Below are 19,571 nucleotides of genomic sequence, written 5' to 3' on the forward strand. Positions count from 1 at the left end.
AAGCCAAGGGTCATTTATTAGCAAAGGAGCTACAAAACATGCACTTTCTCCTATGGCATCAGGAATGAGGAGATTTTATTTAGTTTGACAAATACTGAACATTTTCTTACTTAGAACCATGACGTTTAAAAAAAAAAAAAACCTACAAATAATACATTTGCTTAAAAACCCTAAATAGATTATTCTATTGGAAGAGAAATCTTGCCCAAACAGATGGTTACCAGAAAAAGATCCCCCCACTCCTCTCACCTGTTTATGAGGACCCCTGAGTATATGTGCCTTAGCGCCTTCACAAGCTGTCCTCATTGCTTCCAGTGATGGTGTGCCCAACAGATCGGTGATCAAATCCAACTACAAGGAAACATAAAATACAGACAGATAGCAATCTCATGGAAATAACTTTTCATTACTCTTAAATCACAGCCTTAAAGGGTGTATATGTGTGTGTGTGTGTGTGTGTGTACCTTAAGACAAGCTCTAGATTAACTGACAGGAGCCCCTACTTTCACTTTCTGGCCTATTAAAAAAATGGTATCTAGGAATTTATAATATGTAAATTCCTCACATAAAGGAATTTAAAATAAATTCCTGTTAATTTATTATTCCTATTTATTATTTTAAAATTCCTATTTATCAGGAATCCATACGTTAGACATACGGAAAACATGTTTTGGCAAGCATGACATTCTAAGGCTACAGCAATTTAGGAGTCTGCATCTGCCTGTCCTGTTTTCTTGATACCATGGCATCTAAGATCTTTGCAGAGTTGAACTCCTCTTCTGTTGATGGCTAATGACTGTTCTTTCCAAACACTTAATGAATGGATTCTGATGCTTCAAGTGGATTCAGGCTCATTAAGGAGCTAAGCCACAAATCAGACACCTGTGATTTAATAAATACTGGAAACATTCACACCTGAAATGAAAGCTAAGCTCTCCATGCTTGGGCCAGTATACATCCTTTACATTCTAGTCATACTAGAAATCTCTTACACTGGCAGAAAACTGTGACACAGAAAATATTACACCACTTAAGACCACATTTAGCTAGCTGGACACAATAAAAGAGACCAATAAAACAGTGTTTTTGCAAACAAGTCTTTGGGCAGCAAACTATCTTACCAATTTTCTATAGTGTCACAATCATTCTAACTTCATAACTTAATTAGCAATAACATTTCATTTGGATCCCTCCAGGATGGGAAATTCTTACCTAGAGAACATTTCTTTTCCTGGTTCTGGGCTTGCCGAATATAAAGCACTATTTTCTGCACTTATCTAACCCATGGGGTAGCCATCAGCACCAGTGCCCTACAGGTTAATGGAGATACTTGAGAAGCTTGCTTTCCAAAGAAGTAAAGATCTCTATAGAAAGCTTTTCGGGAAAAGTGTGTAGGTGGTATTTTTGGACCTCTAACCACCACTCTAAAGAAAGAAGGAAATGACTAGCTTGCAAAAACAAATGGAAACATTCAGAAAGTTGTCTAAAATGGGTCAGATCCATAGATGAGAAACACTTTTATGACATCTGCTGGTACTAGGGTAATTAATTCTCAAGGATTCAGGAAAATACAGGAAATAACGACTTCCATTTAGAAGTTAGAGTGTTGGCCGGGCGCGGTGGCTCAAGCCTGTAATCCCAGCACTTTGGGAGGCCGAGGCGGGTGGATCACGAGGTCAAGAGATCGAGACCATCCCGGTCAACATGGTGAAACCCCGTCTCTACTAAAAATACAAAAAATTAGCTGGGCATGGTGGCACGTGCCTGTAATCCCAGCTACTCAGGAGGCTGAGGCAGGAGAATTGCCTGAACCCAGGAGGCGGAGGTTGCGGTGAGCCGAGATCGCGCCATTGCACTCCAGCCTGGGTAACAAGAGCGAAACTCCGTCTCAAAAAAAAAAAAAAGAAGTTAGAGTGTTTTCCTATTTTAGATATTTATTTCTCACCCCAACACACAGCAACAATTAGAGAGATATGAATTCTCCTGCAGTGGCTGTCAGACTGCCAAACTCAAGATCTACGTATTTCTCTAGAAAAGGAGGTATCTGAACTCCAGTCCAGTTGCTTCACACTTTCCCTCACATATTCTTTGCAGCAGCAATTCAAGATTCTTGTTCAATATATAGGCTTTGAATACCTCCTTATTTTTTACTTAAGCTTTTCTGTATGCAAGGTAGTAGTCACATTCATTTTATGACAGCTTCTTATGTCCAGATATGATAGTCTTATAGGTTAAGTCTGTTAAACTTCACTTTCTAAAGAAATTGAAAAGTGAATACTGTCAATAGTACCCAACATTAGATTACATATATGTACATGATTTTTTAACATCAGAATCAATTTTTAAGATGTAAACTTCAAAAAAGACAGTCTGAATGTATAGAAATAAATTTAAATGTTGATTAAAGTGGATATAGTTTCTAACAAATCAGGTAACAATTCTTTGTTAAAAAAAAAAGCAGAAAATTCTACCTCTGGTTAAGTGCATGAATTATTTACAAAGACACACAGTGGTGTGATATTTTTAAATGTCATAAATCAAATCTTAATATTCCTTTGGTCAAAACCTTCATTTAAGTTTTCTCTCACACTTAGAATAAAATCTTAAGGCCTTAACATGTCACCATGGCCAAGCTCTTTTTCTCTTTCTAACCTCATCTCCTACCAGCATCTTTCATTACATGCCAACCCTTGAACATGCTACGCTTATTCGTGCCTCAGGGGTGTTGTTATGCTGGTTGTCCCTCTTCTTGGAACAATTCTCCAGCTTGCTGCCTCGTTTCATGTGGGTGAAATGTTATCTTCTCAGAGAATCCTTTAATGCCTGCTCTGCTCCCCCATCATTCTCTATCCCTAACCTAGCTACATTTTTCTTCATGGAACTTGCCATTATTTGGGATATTTATTTGCATACTTATTTTTGTCTTGTGAAAGTTTCACAAAGGTAAGAACACTGTCTTATTTACTGCTGTATCCCTAGTGTCCCAGCACACTACCACCACTGTAATTGCAAACATTTACAGAGTGCTTACTATGTGCCAGACCCCATTTTCAGCTTTCCTACTTCATTGTACAACAATCCTCAGAACAGTTTTAGGAACAAAAAAAAAAAAAGAAAAGGTTAAGTAACTTGCCTAAGATTTAACAGTTAAATGGTATAGATAGGATTTGGACCCACCAATTTCATTTCACAGCCTGAACTCGTGGTTACTACATTATTTTCATGCAAGCAATACTGTTAAAATTTGTAAATAAAAAATACCTAATAAGTATCCCAAGAAAATATGTGTATTAGTGAATTAGCTTTAAAGACAAAATAACATGAATGGCTTTTTAAAGCTATACTTTAATCATTTCCTGATGTTCTCTGTCATATTTAAATATTTTAGTCCAATAATAAAGGTCAGAAATTTTCCTAAATGTTCAGATTTCAAGAAATCAACACAATAAAAATTTATATTCTAAGCACAAAGTTTAAGTATATTAAGTCATCGAGACATTTTCAAGTCAGAGCCATTCATTTAGAAGGAAGAGAGGCCTTCTAACAACTAAAGATTATACCTATGCAAATTGTTACAACAGAGCCTGCAGCTATACATCAGTGCATGTGATAAAGTCAACAGGCTGCAGTGGCTTACGCCTGTAATCCCAGCACTTTGGGAGACCGAGATGGGCGGATCACTTGAGATCAGGATTTCCAGACCAGCCTGGCTAACATGGTGAAACTCCGTTTCTACTAAAAATACAAAAAATCAGCCTGGCATGGTGGCATGTGTCTGTAATCCCAGCTACTCAGGAGGCTGAGGCAGAAGAATTGCTTGAACCCGGGAGGCGGAGGTTGCAGTAAGCTGAGATGGCACCACTGCACTCTAGCTTGGGCAACAGAGTGAGACTCCATCTCAAAAAAGTAAATAAAATAATAAATAACTAAATAAAGTTAACACTCCCTCTAAAGGCTTGAAGTTACAAAATGAATCTCTTTGTAATCTTCAGCTTTGTAACTTTCTGAATTTTACGTGAACCCCTGAATTTTCTAAAAGCAAATTAGACAGTATAATGTACAAGATAGATTTTTCTTTCAAATCTGTAACAGAATTGAAACTAAAGCCTTAAATTGAAATCATACCTGCTGAATGGGACTCTGTGCCTGAAACAATATTCTTCGTCCTAGTAGTTCTGCAAAGATACATCCGACAGACCAGATGTCAATAGCATTGCTGTAATGACGGCTGCCCATCAGGATTTCCGGAGCCCGATAATACTGAGTAACAACTTCCTGAGTCATATGACGGGATTCATCTAATTCTTCCACTCTGGCCAATCCAAAATCACAAATCTAAATAGAAAAGGCAATCAAAACATTGTCAAGCAAATACAAATGAAAGGGTAAAACAAAACATCAAAACCTTCATGGGGCACTGAACTTTGAAACACCTTTTTTTTGAGAGGGACTCTTGCTCTGTAGCCCAGGCTGGCTGGAGTGCAGTGGTACAATCTTGGCTCACTACAACCTCTGCCTCCCGGGTTCAAGAGATTCTCCTGCCTCAGCCTCCCGAATAGCTGGGCTGCAGGCTCCCGCCACCATACCTGGCTATTTTTTTTTTTTTTTGTATATTTAGTAGAGACGGGTTTCACCGTATTGGCCAGGCTGATCTCAGGCGATCCACCTGCGTTGGTCTCCCATCAGCTTCCCAAAGTGCTGACACTACAAGTGTGAGTTATCACACCTGGCCACTTTGAAACATTTTAATGATACAGGTATAGTATATTTATGTCAATATACAATCTAGTTTACTTGGTTAAGAGGGGGAAAAAGTCTCAAACTTAATCATTTTCTTAAAAATACTCTTTTCATCTTTATCAATAAAAACATGTCTGTTTTGTGACGAATGTAAACGACTTTATTTGTTTTTTTATTTGTTTCCCTGGCTCAAGTGCAGTGGCATGATGGATCTGAGCTCAAGTGATCCTCCCACCTCAGCCTATTGAGCAGTTGGGACTACAGGCTTCTACTACCTATGCCCAGCTAATTTTTTGTGTTTTTTTTTTTTTCTTTTGTTGTTGTTTGTTTGTTTGTTGTAGAGATGCCATGTTGCCCAGGCTGGTCTTGAACTACTGGGTTCAAGCAGTCTGCCTGCCTCAGCCTTCCAAAGTGCTGGGATTATAGGCATGAACTACCGCACCTGGCCAAATGCATACTTCTATGTTTGATTTAGAAACCAACTGTTGGCCAGGCACAGTGGCTCATGCCTGTAATCCCAGAAACTGGGAGGCTGAGGTGAGAGGACTGCTTGACATCAGGAATTCAAGATCAGCCTGGACAATGCAAGATCTAAACTCTACAAATAATTTTTAAAAAGTAGCTGGGCATGGTGGTGTGCACTTGCAGTCCTGGGTACTCTGGAGGCTGGGGTGGGAGGACTGGTTGAGCCCAGGAGTTTTAGGCTACAGTGGGCTATTTATTATTGTGCCACTGTACTCCAGCCTGGGAGACAGAGGGAAATTGAGACCCTGTCTTTAAAAAAATTTTTAAAAGCCCACAAAACCAACTATTTTCAAGACCAGCTTATAGAGGAAGATATAAGATAAAGCGGTTTATCTTGAAGCTCTCCTTAGCTGAGATTATGTTTGTCATCTTTATGAAATATATATATATATATTTCTTTAAAACAATGGGTTTCAAACTGAGTCCAGCTGAATCTAGTTCTGACTTTAGGCATTCCATAAATATTATATCCAAACTTCACATGTACCTATTTAAAATACAAATTCACACTCAAATGCGTAAATATGTTAAAATGTAGTACACTATAGAATACTAATGCTCCTGGTTCATTCATTTCTTCATGCCATAAATATATAAGTGAGTACTTGTTATATCACAGATGGTACGTTAGAATCTGGAGATATAGCAAATAATAAAGACTGGTTAACTTATATACAAGCTTAGAAATAAATTTTTTCTTGTCATTTCTGCTTAACGGAAAAGTATGCTGAGGTTACAAAGTGAGCTGCTAATAAGCAGCAGCAGTGCCAGCACTAGCAACTACTGCTTATCTTTAGGAATTAAAATTTTCTTGATATTGGGTAATTAAAACACAAAAACTAGGATCAATGAGGATGAGATCAGATAGTAATGGCCATCTAAGCTCCAGTGTTCTTGGTGATGAACTTTACAAGTCACAATATTTCAAGTGATAAAATAAGATTTTAAATCAGTTTTCTAAATTGAAGTCCCAAAATAAGAATTTATTTGAAAAAGAGTTCTGGCAGCTTAAAAAAAAAGGTCTGAAAACTACCATTCTAAAGAAAACAAAATTTACCCCCAAATTTTTGGCAATCCTCTCTTTCTGATTTGAATCTGGTTTTATCAAGTGAATTCAAAAGTGCATGTAGGACCGAACCAGTATGAAGCCACCACCTTTACAACGTAAGAACAAAGGAAAATTTTCCAAGCCATATAGAAAACCATGTAACAAAATGACAACAAAAGCCCAAGTTCATCAAATCCTGTTCAAATAACATAATTTTTTTTTTTTGAGACAGTCTCGCTCTGTCACCCAGACTGGAGTACAGTGACGTGATCTCGGCTCACTGCAACTTCTGTCTTCTAGGTTCAAGCCATTCTCAAGCCTCAGCCTCCTGAGTAGCTGGGACTATATGCACGCACCACCACACCTGGCTAATTTTTGTATTTTTAGTAGAGACAGGGCTTTGCCATGTTGGCCAGCTGGTCTTGAATTCCTGGCCTTGAGTGATCTGCCCACCTCAGCCTCCCCGTGCTGAAATTACAGGTGTGTAATTTCCGTACCTGGCCAAAATAACATATAATATTTAAAAAACTCTATTACTTGGCCATGACTCTTTAGGATATTTTTAAAAACCAAACCAAACCAAAGAAAAAAATGTAGTTTTTTTCTCTTATTTGTATGAAAAAAACCAACCAACCACCCATCCAACAAAAAATGCCTTTTCTTATAAAGCAAATCCCTTATTAAAAACATTAGTCTGATTCTGCCATTTTTAGCTTATCTGGAAGACAACCCTCAGACCAAAATAGGAAGCTTATATGATCAGATAACTAAAAAAAATTCAACAAAATTATCCATCTTGTGCTTTATAGGAAACAAAATACATTCACAATATGGAAAGATATTGATTTTTAAAAAATATTTTGTTATAATGATCTTCAATGAATTTGTATGTTTGAGAAGAAAGAACTAGTGTCTGTAGCCTAGCACTGTATTCTGACTTTTTAAAAGTAGGCTCTTAAGATAAGTCAAAGAAGTGGCGCAAAATTTGTTTGTTATTACTTGCGTGTTGTGTATTCATAAACGACATTTTCCTTTAGTTGCCCATTCATACAGTTGGAGGTTATAAAACCGTAACAGGCAATTTGGAAAATTAACTTCAAGCAGTTAATGGCAATAAGCATGCACAAAATCCTGTGTGAGGTCTTCCAAATTAAAACCAAAATTAGAAGAAACTGGCTTCAACTGCCATAAGACTGATTAGGACAAAAAAATTTCCAACTATAAGGTTTTAAAATTTTTTAAAAATAAAAATGATTATGAGAATAGGTTGCAAGTTCTCTTTAAAAACTGAAAAGGTAGCAGGAACAACTCAATAATCTATAGAAGGAATACTTTAGTTGGTTTTGGGGGCAATTAACTTCTCTGCAAAACAAAGAACTGAAAATACAACATCAGCTACTCTCAGGGAAAATATGACAAATTGGTTTTTATCGTTCTACAGTTAAAATAAAGGTGAGGGCTCTTGAAGGGAGAATTTTCATTCATAAGCAGTGTAATCCACCAGCTTTTCAAAAGAACTGGCCTACAGTTCAGAGAAATCATTTAAAATAAAAAATGAATTTTATTTATACACTTGGTTTTATGGCTTAGTTTAACCTCCAGCAACCTAAGTAATAATGATAGTCTTGATTACTTTTAAAGTAGGTAACATTTTAAAAACTTATTTTTCATAAGGGCCGGGCGTGGTGGCTCAAGTCTGTATAATCCAGCACTTTGGGAGACCGAGGCGGGTGGATCACGAGGTCAAGAGATCGAGACCATCCTGGTCAACATGGTGAAACCCCATCTCTACTAAAAATACAAAAAATTAGCTGGGCATGGTGGCACGTGCCTGTAATCCCAGCTACTCAGGAAGCCGAGGCAGGAGAATCACCTGAACCCAGGAGGCGGAGGTTGCGGTGAGCCAAGATCGCGCCATTGCACTCCAGCCTGGGTAACAAGAGCAAAACTCCGTCTCAAAAAAAAAACCCAAAAACTTATTTTTCTTTTCAAGTAGAGCAGTTAAAGGCCCTTATTTCCAATTTCTATGATATGGAAAAATATAGTAGCCCTCTTTCTATTCAAGAGTTCTGTCAATATATATCTGTATTAGAGGTAGGGATATACAAATACGTGGACTTTGCTATTTGCAAATCCATGTTTAAATGAAAGACAATGGCTGTACCAGGGAGAGAAGTAAAACTGAAATTGATGACTTGAGATTTTGGAACTACTAAATATAATTCTGTAATCAATTCCTCTTCAGAAAAATAATTAAGAATTGGCTACTATACATTATAAAAATACAGTGGATAGGTACATATTACCCTTTTCTTTTTTCTTTTTTTTAAGATGGGGTTTCACCATATTGGTCAGGCTGGTCCCGAACTCCTGACTTCAGGTGATCTGCCCACCTTAGCCTCCGAAAGTGCTGGGATTACAGGCGTGAGCCACCACGCCCGGCCCCATATTACCCTTTTCTGGCTTGGCATTTTCACTTTTTTTTTTCTTTTCTAGAGACGGGAGTCTCACTCTGTCAACTAGGCTGGAGCGCACTGGTGCGATCGTAGCTCACTGAAGCCTTGACGCTCTGGGCTCAGGCGATCTTCCTGTCTCAGCCTTCTGAGTAGCTGGGACTACAGGCATGCACAACTATAATACCTGGCTAATTTTTTTGTATTTTTTTTATTGAGATGGGCTTTTGCCATTTTGCCCAGGCTGCTCTTGAACTCTGGGGCTCAAGTGATCTGCCTGCCTCAGCCTCCCCAAATGCTGGGATTACAGGCATGAGCCATTGTGTCACACCAGCATTATGACTTTTAAATATGTTTCTACTTCTCACTTTGCTACCTTGGTCAAACAGCATATAGAAATGTTAGCTATGTAAAAACGTAGATGGTCTTCCTAAAAGCTACATTTCATTCTCTTATATAAACAGATGCTTGATGTTCTAATAATATTTCTTCTGATATGTACTTCTTTTAATAATGGAGCAATCTGTAAAGAAGTCACCTTCTCTATTCTTTCTAGTTACACTGTAATTCCAATTTCATTGTTTCTAAAACGTATGCAAAATATCTGAAAAGAACATGAGGCAGGACTACAAATTATTACTATGGCTATGAGTAGTGATATGGAGAAAACTGGGTTCTTTAACTTTTGGTAAAGTAATGAAAATGAACCTATTTCTTTCACAAGAAATATGTTGTTCTTAAGCCTGCCTTGACATTCTGATTTTTCCCAGATATTTAAATAAACTGAAAAGCTACCTTTAGAACACAGTTGCTGTTCACAAGGAGATTCCCTGGCTTAATGTCTCGATGTAAAATGCCAGCTGAATGGAGATATTTCAAACCTGAAATAACAAACAAATTTAATTGCAGATATTTAATACCTTGTATTCAACTAATAAGTTAGAAAAAACCTTGGAAGGAAACAGTAGAGGATTTAAAATTGTTCCCTAAACAACTGCATGATGAACATTATTAAAAGCCAGTCCCACCTCAAAATACCATAATCTTGCTACAGTAAAATAAAATGTCACCAAAGGTTTGCAAAGTCTAGCGACAAAATCTATAATTTAAACAATTATATAGGTTTAAATACAGATAAGCTTCTTAGGCACTTAAGACCTTAGATTGCTAGTGAGTGTGGAGTGCTGCTATTGATACTCTTAACCTGCAACTCTGAGCCTGCTCCAACAAAACATTTTCCATTAACCCACAGGGAGCCTCTCCCAGGACAGAGGTTTCACTGATATGACAAAATTCAGGAACTTGCCCACACCGTCAGTAGTAGTCTTTACCACTGAAAATCAAGAGGGTAATGGACCTCTTTACTGTAAGATTTCTGACATCTTAGAAGACCAGTACCTTCATTCAGTACTGCTAAAGGTCCCAGCCTCAAGGTTGAGTCCTTTTTATGTGTGCTCTTTTCTTTTTTTTCCTTTTTTTGAGACAGGATCTCATTCTGCAACCTAGGCAGAAGTGTGGTAGTATGATCACAACTCACTGAAGCCTTGACCTTCCTGGCTCAAGCCATGCTCCCACCTGGGCATGTACCACCATATCCGACGAATGGGCTGAGTCTTTTTTGGATAAAATGTAGCAAATTACATTTTTCAAAAGTATAAAAAGAGACATATCTTCCCCATTTTCCTCTACCACAGAATACGAACGAATCTATTGGAGGTCAACTTTTGTTTTTCTTTTTTTTTTGGTGACGGAGTTTCACTCTATCACCCAGGCTGCAGTGCAGTAACAATCTCGGCTCACTGCAGCCTCCACCTCCCAGGTTCACTTGAATCTCCGAGTAGCTGGGACTACAGGCATGCGCCACCATGCCCAGCTAATTTTTGTATTTTCTAAAAGTAAAGATGGGGTTTTGCCATGTTGTCCAGGCTGGTCTCGAATTCCTGACGTCAGATGATCTGCCTGCCTTAGCCTCCCAAAGAGCTGGGATTACAGGCGTGAACCACCATGCCTGGCTTGGAGACGAACTTTTTAGTTTTAATACTGCTTATATGTTTTCATCTTTTTGGCATATGTTTTTCAATCTCTATAAATAATCTTTTTTTTTTAGAGAGAGGGTTTCGCTCTTGTTGCCCAGGCTAGAGTACAGCGGCATGATCTTGGCTCACCGCAACCTCTGCCTCCTGGGTTCAAATGATTGATTCTCCTGACTCCACCTCTCTAGTAGCTGGGATGCACCACCACGCCCAGCTAATTTTGTATTTTTAGTAGAGATGGAGTTTGTCCATGTTGGTCAGGTTAGTCTCAATCAAACTCCCAGCCTCAGGTGATCCGCCCACCTTGACCTCCCAAAGTGATGGGATTAGAGGCGTGAGCCATGGCTCCCAGCCCTTAGAATCTCTTAATTCTATGAATTCTGTGTGTGGGAGGAAGTAAGAAAGTTCTTCCGGCTTTAAGAAATTCTCTATTTGTAATGGCAAAATTCTCACAGACACACTTGATAGCCAGAAGAAGTGTCAGTAATATTGGCCCCAATTTTTTCTGTCACATCTGTGCTCTTTAGCTAGTCTAGAGTTATTTAGTTGGCTACGTGTATTGGTCTTCTGCATCTACTTTGGTTTTAAGGGTCATTTTGTTTCTGTAGGGTTGGCTTCAGGTAGGCCAGCCAATACTTGACGGGCCCACCTACTGCTGGCTTGCAGGATGGACATCATCCACAGGGGTTATAGTCACTTTTCACTTTAGTCATCTGATGCTACATATTCCTATTCTGTTGAAAACTAAAGGCTGTTTTGTGAACTCATAACAAATCATCCTGCTTATTTACTTAGATTAGCTTACTCAACTGCCTAATGAATTTGACAGGGCTTTCTCTTTCATCACAGAAAACAAGAACTTTTTGGCCATCCTCAAAAGCTTCTTCTTTTACCTTAAATATAGAAAGTATAAAATATACATTGGTCAAAAGAAAAAAGTCTTTAGAGAAGAAAGCCTTGGAAGGTCAGATTAAAGTCTAAATGAGAAGCAAAACATTTCACTTACAGTGTGACAACACCTTTTTTTTTTTAATAAAAAAATCTTACCTCGCAAAATTTGATAAAGAAAAACTTTGACATGATCTGAGCTGAGAGGTTGAGGAGAGACGATAATTTTATGTAGGTCACTCTGCATCAATTCTGTGACAACATATCTTGAAGTTTTAAGTTAAGGAGAGTTCAGCGAATTCAGTTCCCTACCCCCTCAAAATGGTGACCACATCTAAAAAATAACTTCCATTCTCAAGGCTGGAAAAGTAGGGAAAGAAAGCTTCTAGACAGCATGACAGGTGAGAATTCTAGCCCTTACAAGATAAAACACTACTAAAATTAAAATAACTTACATGTTTAAAAGTCAGCATAAGTAAATGACCAAATGATTTCCTTACAATCAGCATTATAAAAGAGAAAACCAAAGGTAAACATTTTAAATAACAGCAAGGCCAGGAAGAGTAAGAAGACCAAACAGTTTTTAGCTCTACTTAGACATGTTAGAGGAATGTTCTTTGAATCCAAACAAAAGGGTGATCTCATTTTAGGCCACCATGACACCAATGGAAAAGATCACCACCTATCCGAGGACCATGGCTTGTTACATTATAAAGTATGGTATTCCTAAACAGATGTAAAATGGTTAATTCTCTCCACAATCTTAATAACTTAGTTCTTTTATTATTTAACTTTTTATATATTTATGAAACACTCCCACCAACACTACCACCACTAGATTTCAAGCTTCTTATGCATTGTACTCTTGTATGTTTAGGGTTTTGTTCAATGGACACATGACAGGTGATTAAAGGCTGGAGCTTGGGGAGCCGTAGAGATATGGAATTCACAAGACTCTTGTGAAGCACATGAGTGTTAGAAACATTAGGGAATCAAAAGTATGATAATCTTATAATTTATTAAGTTTTCTTAAGGCAATTTCTAATTTAATGTTTTAGCAAAAACAAGTAGGAAAGGGGACAACTTGAGAACAGGAAGGAGAACTGATAATGATAGCCTTTGACACAAACAATTGAAAACTCCCTCTTTTTTCTGAATTGCTTTAGTCTCCTTTTTCCTTCAACCACTGTATGTTGAAATGCCCCACAGCTGCTGGTCCTGTCCTCTTCCCTATCCACACTCCTGGATATTCGGATCTAGTCCCATGCCTTTAAACAACAACCATGCTGATGACTCCCAAATTTATCTCTCTAGTTAATCTTCTTTCCTTAAGTGCAAACTTATATATCAAACTGCCTACTACTTATCATTTCCCCTGGATGCCTAATTGACATTTCAAATAAGTCAAAAACTGTATTTCCAATCTTTCTTCTACCACTTTTTAGCTATAGGCTTTCCCATAGCAAACCCTTTTTCTGGGAAGTTGCTTGTGCTACAAACCACATCAAGGAGTTACCCCTGATTCTCCCTCTCTCTTTCACCATACCTCCAATTCATTAGAAAAATCTTCAAAATTTAGCCAGAATTAAGGCCACTTCTTATATCCACTGTTACCACTCTGGCCCAGGACTACTAGATTTCTAAAACATAGCAGCCAGGATAAATCTTTCCATTATTATATTTTTATTTCGCCTATATACTGACATTTACTTTATTATGTAGAAAATACAATTTTTAAGGTTGTTTTATCATCCAGATTCTTTCCAAAGAAATATATTCTGCTTTGTAATGAAAGCTAATGAAAAATAATATTTGGCATGTGGGATTCATTTACAGGACAGTTTTCAGTGACATGTTAAAATGATTCTATAAAATGAAGAAGAGTGAAATAATGACATCAGGGTTATAGTTTTTCTTAATAGTTTTTATTTAACTTTTTCCTATAAAAATTTTCAAACATGGAAAATTACACAGAGACAACCCATATATACATTTACCACCGAGAATCTACACTGACCATTTTGCCATATTTGCTTTGTCACATACCTACCCATTGGTCTTTCCATTCATCAATTCATCCAAAACTAGATGCATTTCACAGAATGATCTTATAGGATGAAGGACAAATTTTGTCACTTTTTTGCAAAGCTTTCCATTTCATTTACGAGTAAAAGCCAAAGTCCTTAAAATGGTCTCAGAGGCCATAAATCATTTGGCCTTCTGATTTCTCCGACCTCTTCTATCGCTTTCTTCCTGGATATTCTCTGAACATGTTAGATACACTTCAATCTTAGGCCTTAGCTATTCCCTCTGCATGGACTGTACTTCCTGACATTTATTTGGTGAACTCTTTTTCACCTCCTCTGTGGTTTTGCTCAAATTTTATCTTTCAAATGAGGCCTACCTTAACCACTCTGACACTGCAGTCAGGTGTTGCATAATAATGTTTGGTCAATGATGGACCACATGTATAAAGGTGGTCCCACAGATTGTAATGGTGCTGAAAATTCCTATTGTATTGCTTAGGGATGTCTTGGGGACTAATCCTGTGTAGGCTTAAGCTAATATATATGTTTGTGTCTTATTTGAAAAAGTAAAAAAGCAACTCAGACCTCAACTCCACAAAAAATTTAGCCAGGTGTTGTGGCTTGTGCCTGTAGTCCCAGCAGTTACTGAGGAGGCTGAGGTGGAAGGATTACTTGACCCTGGGAAGTCAAGGTTGTAGTGAGCCATGATTGCACTACTGCACTCCACCCTAGGCAACAGAGTGAGAATAAATAAGAAGAAAAAATATTTTTGTACAGTTGTACAGTGTGCTTGTGTTTTCAGCTAAGTGTTATTACAAAAGAGTAAAATATTTAACAAAATAAAAAAGTTACAGTAAGCTAGGGTTAATTTATATTTAAGAAACATTAAAAAAGAAACTGAGGAAGGGGGCAGAAAAAAACAAACTTAGTGTACCTTAAGAGTACAGAGTTTATAAAGTCTATAGTAATACACAGTAATGTTCTAGGCTTTCAAATTCACTCACCACTCACTGACACACCCAGAGCAATTTCCAGTCCTGCGAGCTCCATTCGTGGTACGTATACCATTCGTGGTGTGCCATTTTTATCTTTTCTATTGTATTTTTATTGGACCTTTTCTATGTTCAGATACGTTTAGATATACAAATACTTATTATTGTGTTAAAACTGCCTCAAGTATTCAGTATGGTAACATGTTGTATAGGTTTATAGCCTAGGTGCAATAGGTTATACCATACAGCTTAGGTGTGTAATAGGTATACCATCTAGATTTGTGTAACAAAACCTGCCCTCCCTATCCAATTGCCATCCCCTTGCATAGCTCTACTTTTTCTTCTTCCCTTCATACTTATTAGCTTATAATTTCCTTATGTTCATTCTGTCTGTATTGCCAAGCTTGCTCCATAAAGGCAAGCTTTGTCTGCTTTGTTCACAAATCTATCCCAGACTCTTAGAATAGTGTCTGCACATAGTAGTTACCTATAAGTATTTGATAAATGAATGTATATAGAGCACCTACTAGGTACTCTACTAAGTATTTTAAATATATAATCTTATCTAATTTTCATGGTAAACCTATAAGGTATGTAGTGATACCTAAAATTTAGATAAAGAAATTGATGTTAACAGAAGACAAATAGCCTGCCTATGGTTACATACTAGTGAAGCTTTTAGATCTGATCATGTCTAAAATTGCTTCAATGGTTCAATGCAATTTTGGATTTATCTTTTCTTATTCCTTTTTTTTTTAAGTAACATTTTTAAAAACTACAATAAAATAGGCCCGGTGTGGTGGCTCACACCTATAATTCCAGCAATTTGGGAGGCCCAGATGGGTGGATTGCTTGAGTCCAGGAGTTCAAGACCAGCCTGGGCAACATGGAGAAATCTCATCTCTATAAAAAGTTTAAGAAATAGGCCAGGCGTGGTGGCTCACACCTGTAATCCCAGCACTTTGGGAGGCCTAGGCAGGTGAGGTCAGGAGTTTGAGACCAGCCTGGCCAACATGGTGAAACTCCACCTCTACTAAAAATACAAAAACTAGCTGGGCATCGTGGTGTGCACCTGTAGTCCCAGTTACTCAGGAGGCTGAGGCCGGAGAATCACTTGAACCCAGGAGGTAGTGGTTGCAGTGAGCCGAGATTATGCCACTGCACTCTAGCCTAGGTGACAGAGCAAGAGTTTGTCTAAAAAAAATTTTTTTTAAAGAAATAGTTGAGCATTGTGGCATGTGCCTGCAGTACCAGCTGCTCAGAAGGCTAAGGTGGGAGGCTCTCTTGAGCCTAGGAGGCAGGGGTTGCAGTGAGCCCTGATCTCATCACTGCACTCCAGCCTGGGTGACAGAGTGAGACCCTGTCTCAAAAATAAAACCCCACAACGATCACAAAATATACTAAATGTTCACTGTGTTCTTTATAGAAGAATTTCAACTAATAAATGCAGAAATAATTATAGAATTATAAAAAAAACATCAGTAAAACAACTTGAAAAGGATTAGTATGAGATTGACATCACTTCAATCCACAACTCAACTTTAAGCATAATTTAATGTGGAACAAGAATATTATTATGTTTGTGATATTCACACCACTGCCTAGGTATTCATGCTCCCCAAAACTTAATTTGAATTTATCAGTCCTCTAGTTCTAATTACCAGTTAACTAGAAATATGTGGAATTATAAAACAAGACACTATGATGAAGCAATCTGCTAAACACACAATGCAGATCATTCTTCAGGAAAGATTTCTTGAAAAAAATCAATGACCATCTCCTTCCTTCCTCCCACAAAAAGGGTCTGTATGTGTCTAGGTGAAGGGCAGGCAGGAATGTTTGGGATAAGAGACACAAGAGACATAACCATATATACGTGTGAATTTTGTTTAGATCCTTATTCAAAAAGTGACTCGAGGCAATCAGAGAAAAGATATTAAGGAATAAGCTAATTTTATTAGGTGTGATAATGGCATAATGGTTTTTAAGGTACTTATCTGTTAGAAATTAATATTTAAGTATTTGTAGGTGGAATAATGTGATGTTTGGTTATCTGCTTTAAAATAATCCAGCCCTCCTTTTCCAATAAAAAGGAACAGAGGAAATGAGATTGGCAAAATTCATATTGTTAAAGCCGAGCAGGAGGTAGATAAGTTATATATTTGTATACTACTGCCTCTTATATTTTCATATATTTTTGTATATTTTGAAAATTTCCATAATAGTTTTCTTTCTTTTTTTGAGATGGAGTTTCACTTGTTACCCAGGCTGGAGTGCAATGGCGCGATCTCGGCTCACTGCAACCTCCGCCTCCTGGGTTCAGGCAATTCTCCTGCCTCAACCTCCTGAGTAGCTGGGATTACAGGCACACGACACCATGCCCAGCTAATTTTTTGTATTTTTAGTAGAGACGGGGTTTCACCATGTTGACCAGGATGGTCTCGATCTCTTGACCTCGTGATCCACCTGCCTCGGCCTCCCAAAGTGCTGGGATTACAGGCTTGAGCCACAGCACCCGGCCCAGTTTTCTTAAACTTCACTGTAGAAAATGGAAAATACAAAAAAAAAGTGCAAGAACATTAAAAATATCCAGAATTCTACCTCTTAGGATGAATTTATAACATTTTGATGAAAATAATGTGGATGGCTACATAAATGTATATTTAAAATAAAACTGGTATTATATACATTGTTGTTTTGTTGTCTCTTCTTTTTATAAAATATAACAATCTAAATACAAAGCAAGCAAGGGAATCCTTTCATTTAATGGTCTAATAATGCAGAATTTTAATGACGGCATAGTGTTTTAATATGTGGATGTATTATCATTCATTTAACCAAGCAATCATTGTTAAAAATCTATTTCTAATTTTATTTTTTGAGACGGAGTCTTACTCTGTCACCCAGGCTGGAGTGCAGTGGCGTGATCTCAGCTCACTGCAACCTCCGTCTCCCAGGTTCAAGTGATTCCCATGCCTCAGCCTCCTGAGTAGCTAGGACTACAGGCACATAACACCACGCCTGGCTAATTTTCGTATTTTTAGTAGAGACAGAGTTTTATCATATGGTCAGGATGGTCTTGAACTCCTGACCTCAAGTGATCCACCCACCTTGGACTCCCAAAATTCTGAAATTACAGGCATGAGCCACTGAGACTGGCTTACTTTTTACTATTTTAAATAACCTCGAGATAAACATTCTATACCTAGAATTGTATATGTGTATCTGAGAATATTATGTATATTTTTAAAAGTTTTAAAATACTGTAAACTCTTTCTATGGTATTACATATTCTTTTACATCATTTTAAATGCTTAAATAGTACTCCATTTTATGTAGTATGTCAGGAGTTAAGTCATCTGCCACTGGATGTTTACAGTATTGTTTCACTATAATGTAGCTCTGTGGGAGTGCTTAGAGCTTTAAGGTATTGTTTAATGACGAACCCTAAATTATGTATAGATCCTCCCTTCTTGGGTTAATTCATTTATTCAGAGAGTCCTCCAATATTCCTTCTTGGGCCAAACAGGTGAGGCTGCCAGAATTCTGTGTTAGTGGGGTTAGGAGCCAGGGATACCATAGCTCAGCATACTGTCCAAGGAATAAACTTTTAGTCTCCATCGGGGTTGGGGAAGAAGATCTGAGCATCATACTACTACTTAAACAGGCTTGCAGCCAATCCAATGTTTAGGCCCACCTGTACCCCCACTTCCTGAGACACTTGATGCCTCCAATTCCTGAGGCTCTGTGACATTCTGTAGCAAAAACCAACCTGTTTCTGGGTTCTCATTACTGCCACTGTACATGTCTGCCTTTTCTAGTCTGAATTTTTAACCCTTTAGTGAAATTTAAGGGGACTACAGGAAAGAACGGTAGTAAAGATCTGTGTTCTATCCACTGTGTTTTCAGGTTGAAAACTCTTTACATGTTTATTGGCCACACGTATGTGTGACCAGGAGAGATAGAAAAAAGGAAAACCAAGAGTGAGAGCAAATTGTTCCTGTCCTTTGCTCTATTTTCTACTGTGGTGATAATTTTTATTTGTAATACTGCTTCTCATCTTAAAAGATATTAACCGTCTAGTATATATTGAAACTTTCTTTTCCACTAGGAAATCATTGGATAGTGATATAAAAAACTGCTATTTGCACCTTTAAGTCTTGATCAGAAGTCCCAATATTCCTGAGCTGCACTGGTTCCAGAATTTTCAAGGAAGAGGAAACAAAGAAACATTACACAGAAAAAAACCCAACAACAAAAACAAGAATTTCACAGTTGCCACCCCTGTATTAAGTGTTTTGTTATGTTCTGAATATCTGTGTCTCTTCCAAAATTCACAGGTTGAAATGCTAACCCCCAAGAAGATGTGATCAAGAGGTGAGACTTCTGGGAGGTAATTAGGTCATGAGAGCAGAGCCTCTCTATAAAAGAGGCCTAATGGAGTTTGTTAGTCCTTTCCACAGCAGTCTTAGACTGTTAACTAGGAAATGGGCCCATGGAAGATACCAAATCTGCCAGCAACTTGATTTTGGACTTCTCAGCCTCTAGAACTGTGAGAATAAATTAGTATTGTTTATAAACCACCAATTTTTGGTATTTTGTTATAGCAGAATGAATGGACTAAGACAGTTGTCAACCTGAGTTTTTATACAGAGAAAAAAATCTTGTACCAATGGCAAGGCATGGTGGTTCACGCCTGTAATCCCAACATTTTGGGAGGCCAAGGCAGGAGGATCACTTGAGCTCCGGAGTTCAAGACCTGCCTGGGCATCTTAATGACACTCTGTCTCTACAAAAAAATTAAAAAGTTAGCTGGGCATGGTGGTACACACTTGTAGTCTCAGCTACTAAGGAGGCTGAGGCAG

General features: G+C 37.8%; 1 protein-coding gene and 1 long non-coding RNA gene across 3 annotated transcripts in view; one reads left to right on the forward strand and one right to left on the reverse strand.

Annotated features, from left to right (window-relative positions):
* NLK (nemo like kinase) overlaps window positions 1-19,571 on the reverse strand; it is a 170,457-nt gene that overhangs the window by 24,198 nt on the left and 126,688 nt on the right. For both annotated transcript variants that reach the window (XM_008997218.5, XM_002748265.7), the window contains exons 4-7: window positions 11,847-11,953; window positions 9,562-9,647; window positions 4,126-4,335; window positions 250-351 (exon numbers count right to left, since the gene is read on the reverse strand). In XM_008997218.5, the coding sequence (XP_008995466.3) occupies window positions 250-351; window positions 4,126-4,335; window positions 9,562-9,647; window positions 11,847-11,953 (505 nt within the window). The remainder of the gene's footprint in view (window positions 1-249; window positions 352-4,125; window positions 4,336-9,561; window positions 9,648-11,846; window positions 11,954-19,571) is intronic.
* The window catches only part of LOC103793208 (uncharacterized), a 39,250-nt gene that overhangs the window by 6,573 nt on the left and 13,106 nt on the right, over window positions 1-19,571 (forward strand). Inside the window, exon 4 of the long non-coding RNA XR_004743406.3 lies at window positions 19,047-19,083. This is a non-coding gene — a long non-coding RNA (uncharacterized LOC103793208). The remainder of the gene's footprint in view (window positions 1-19,046; window positions 19,084-19,571) is intronic.

This window comes from Callithrix jacchus, chromosome 5, assembly GCF_049354715.1.
Source record: "Callithrix jacchus isolate 240 chromosome 5, calJac240_pri, whole genome shotgun sequence".
Taxonomy (NCBI): domain Eukaryota; kingdom Metazoa; phylum Chordata; class Mammalia; order Primates; family Cebidae; genus Callithrix; species Callithrix jacchus.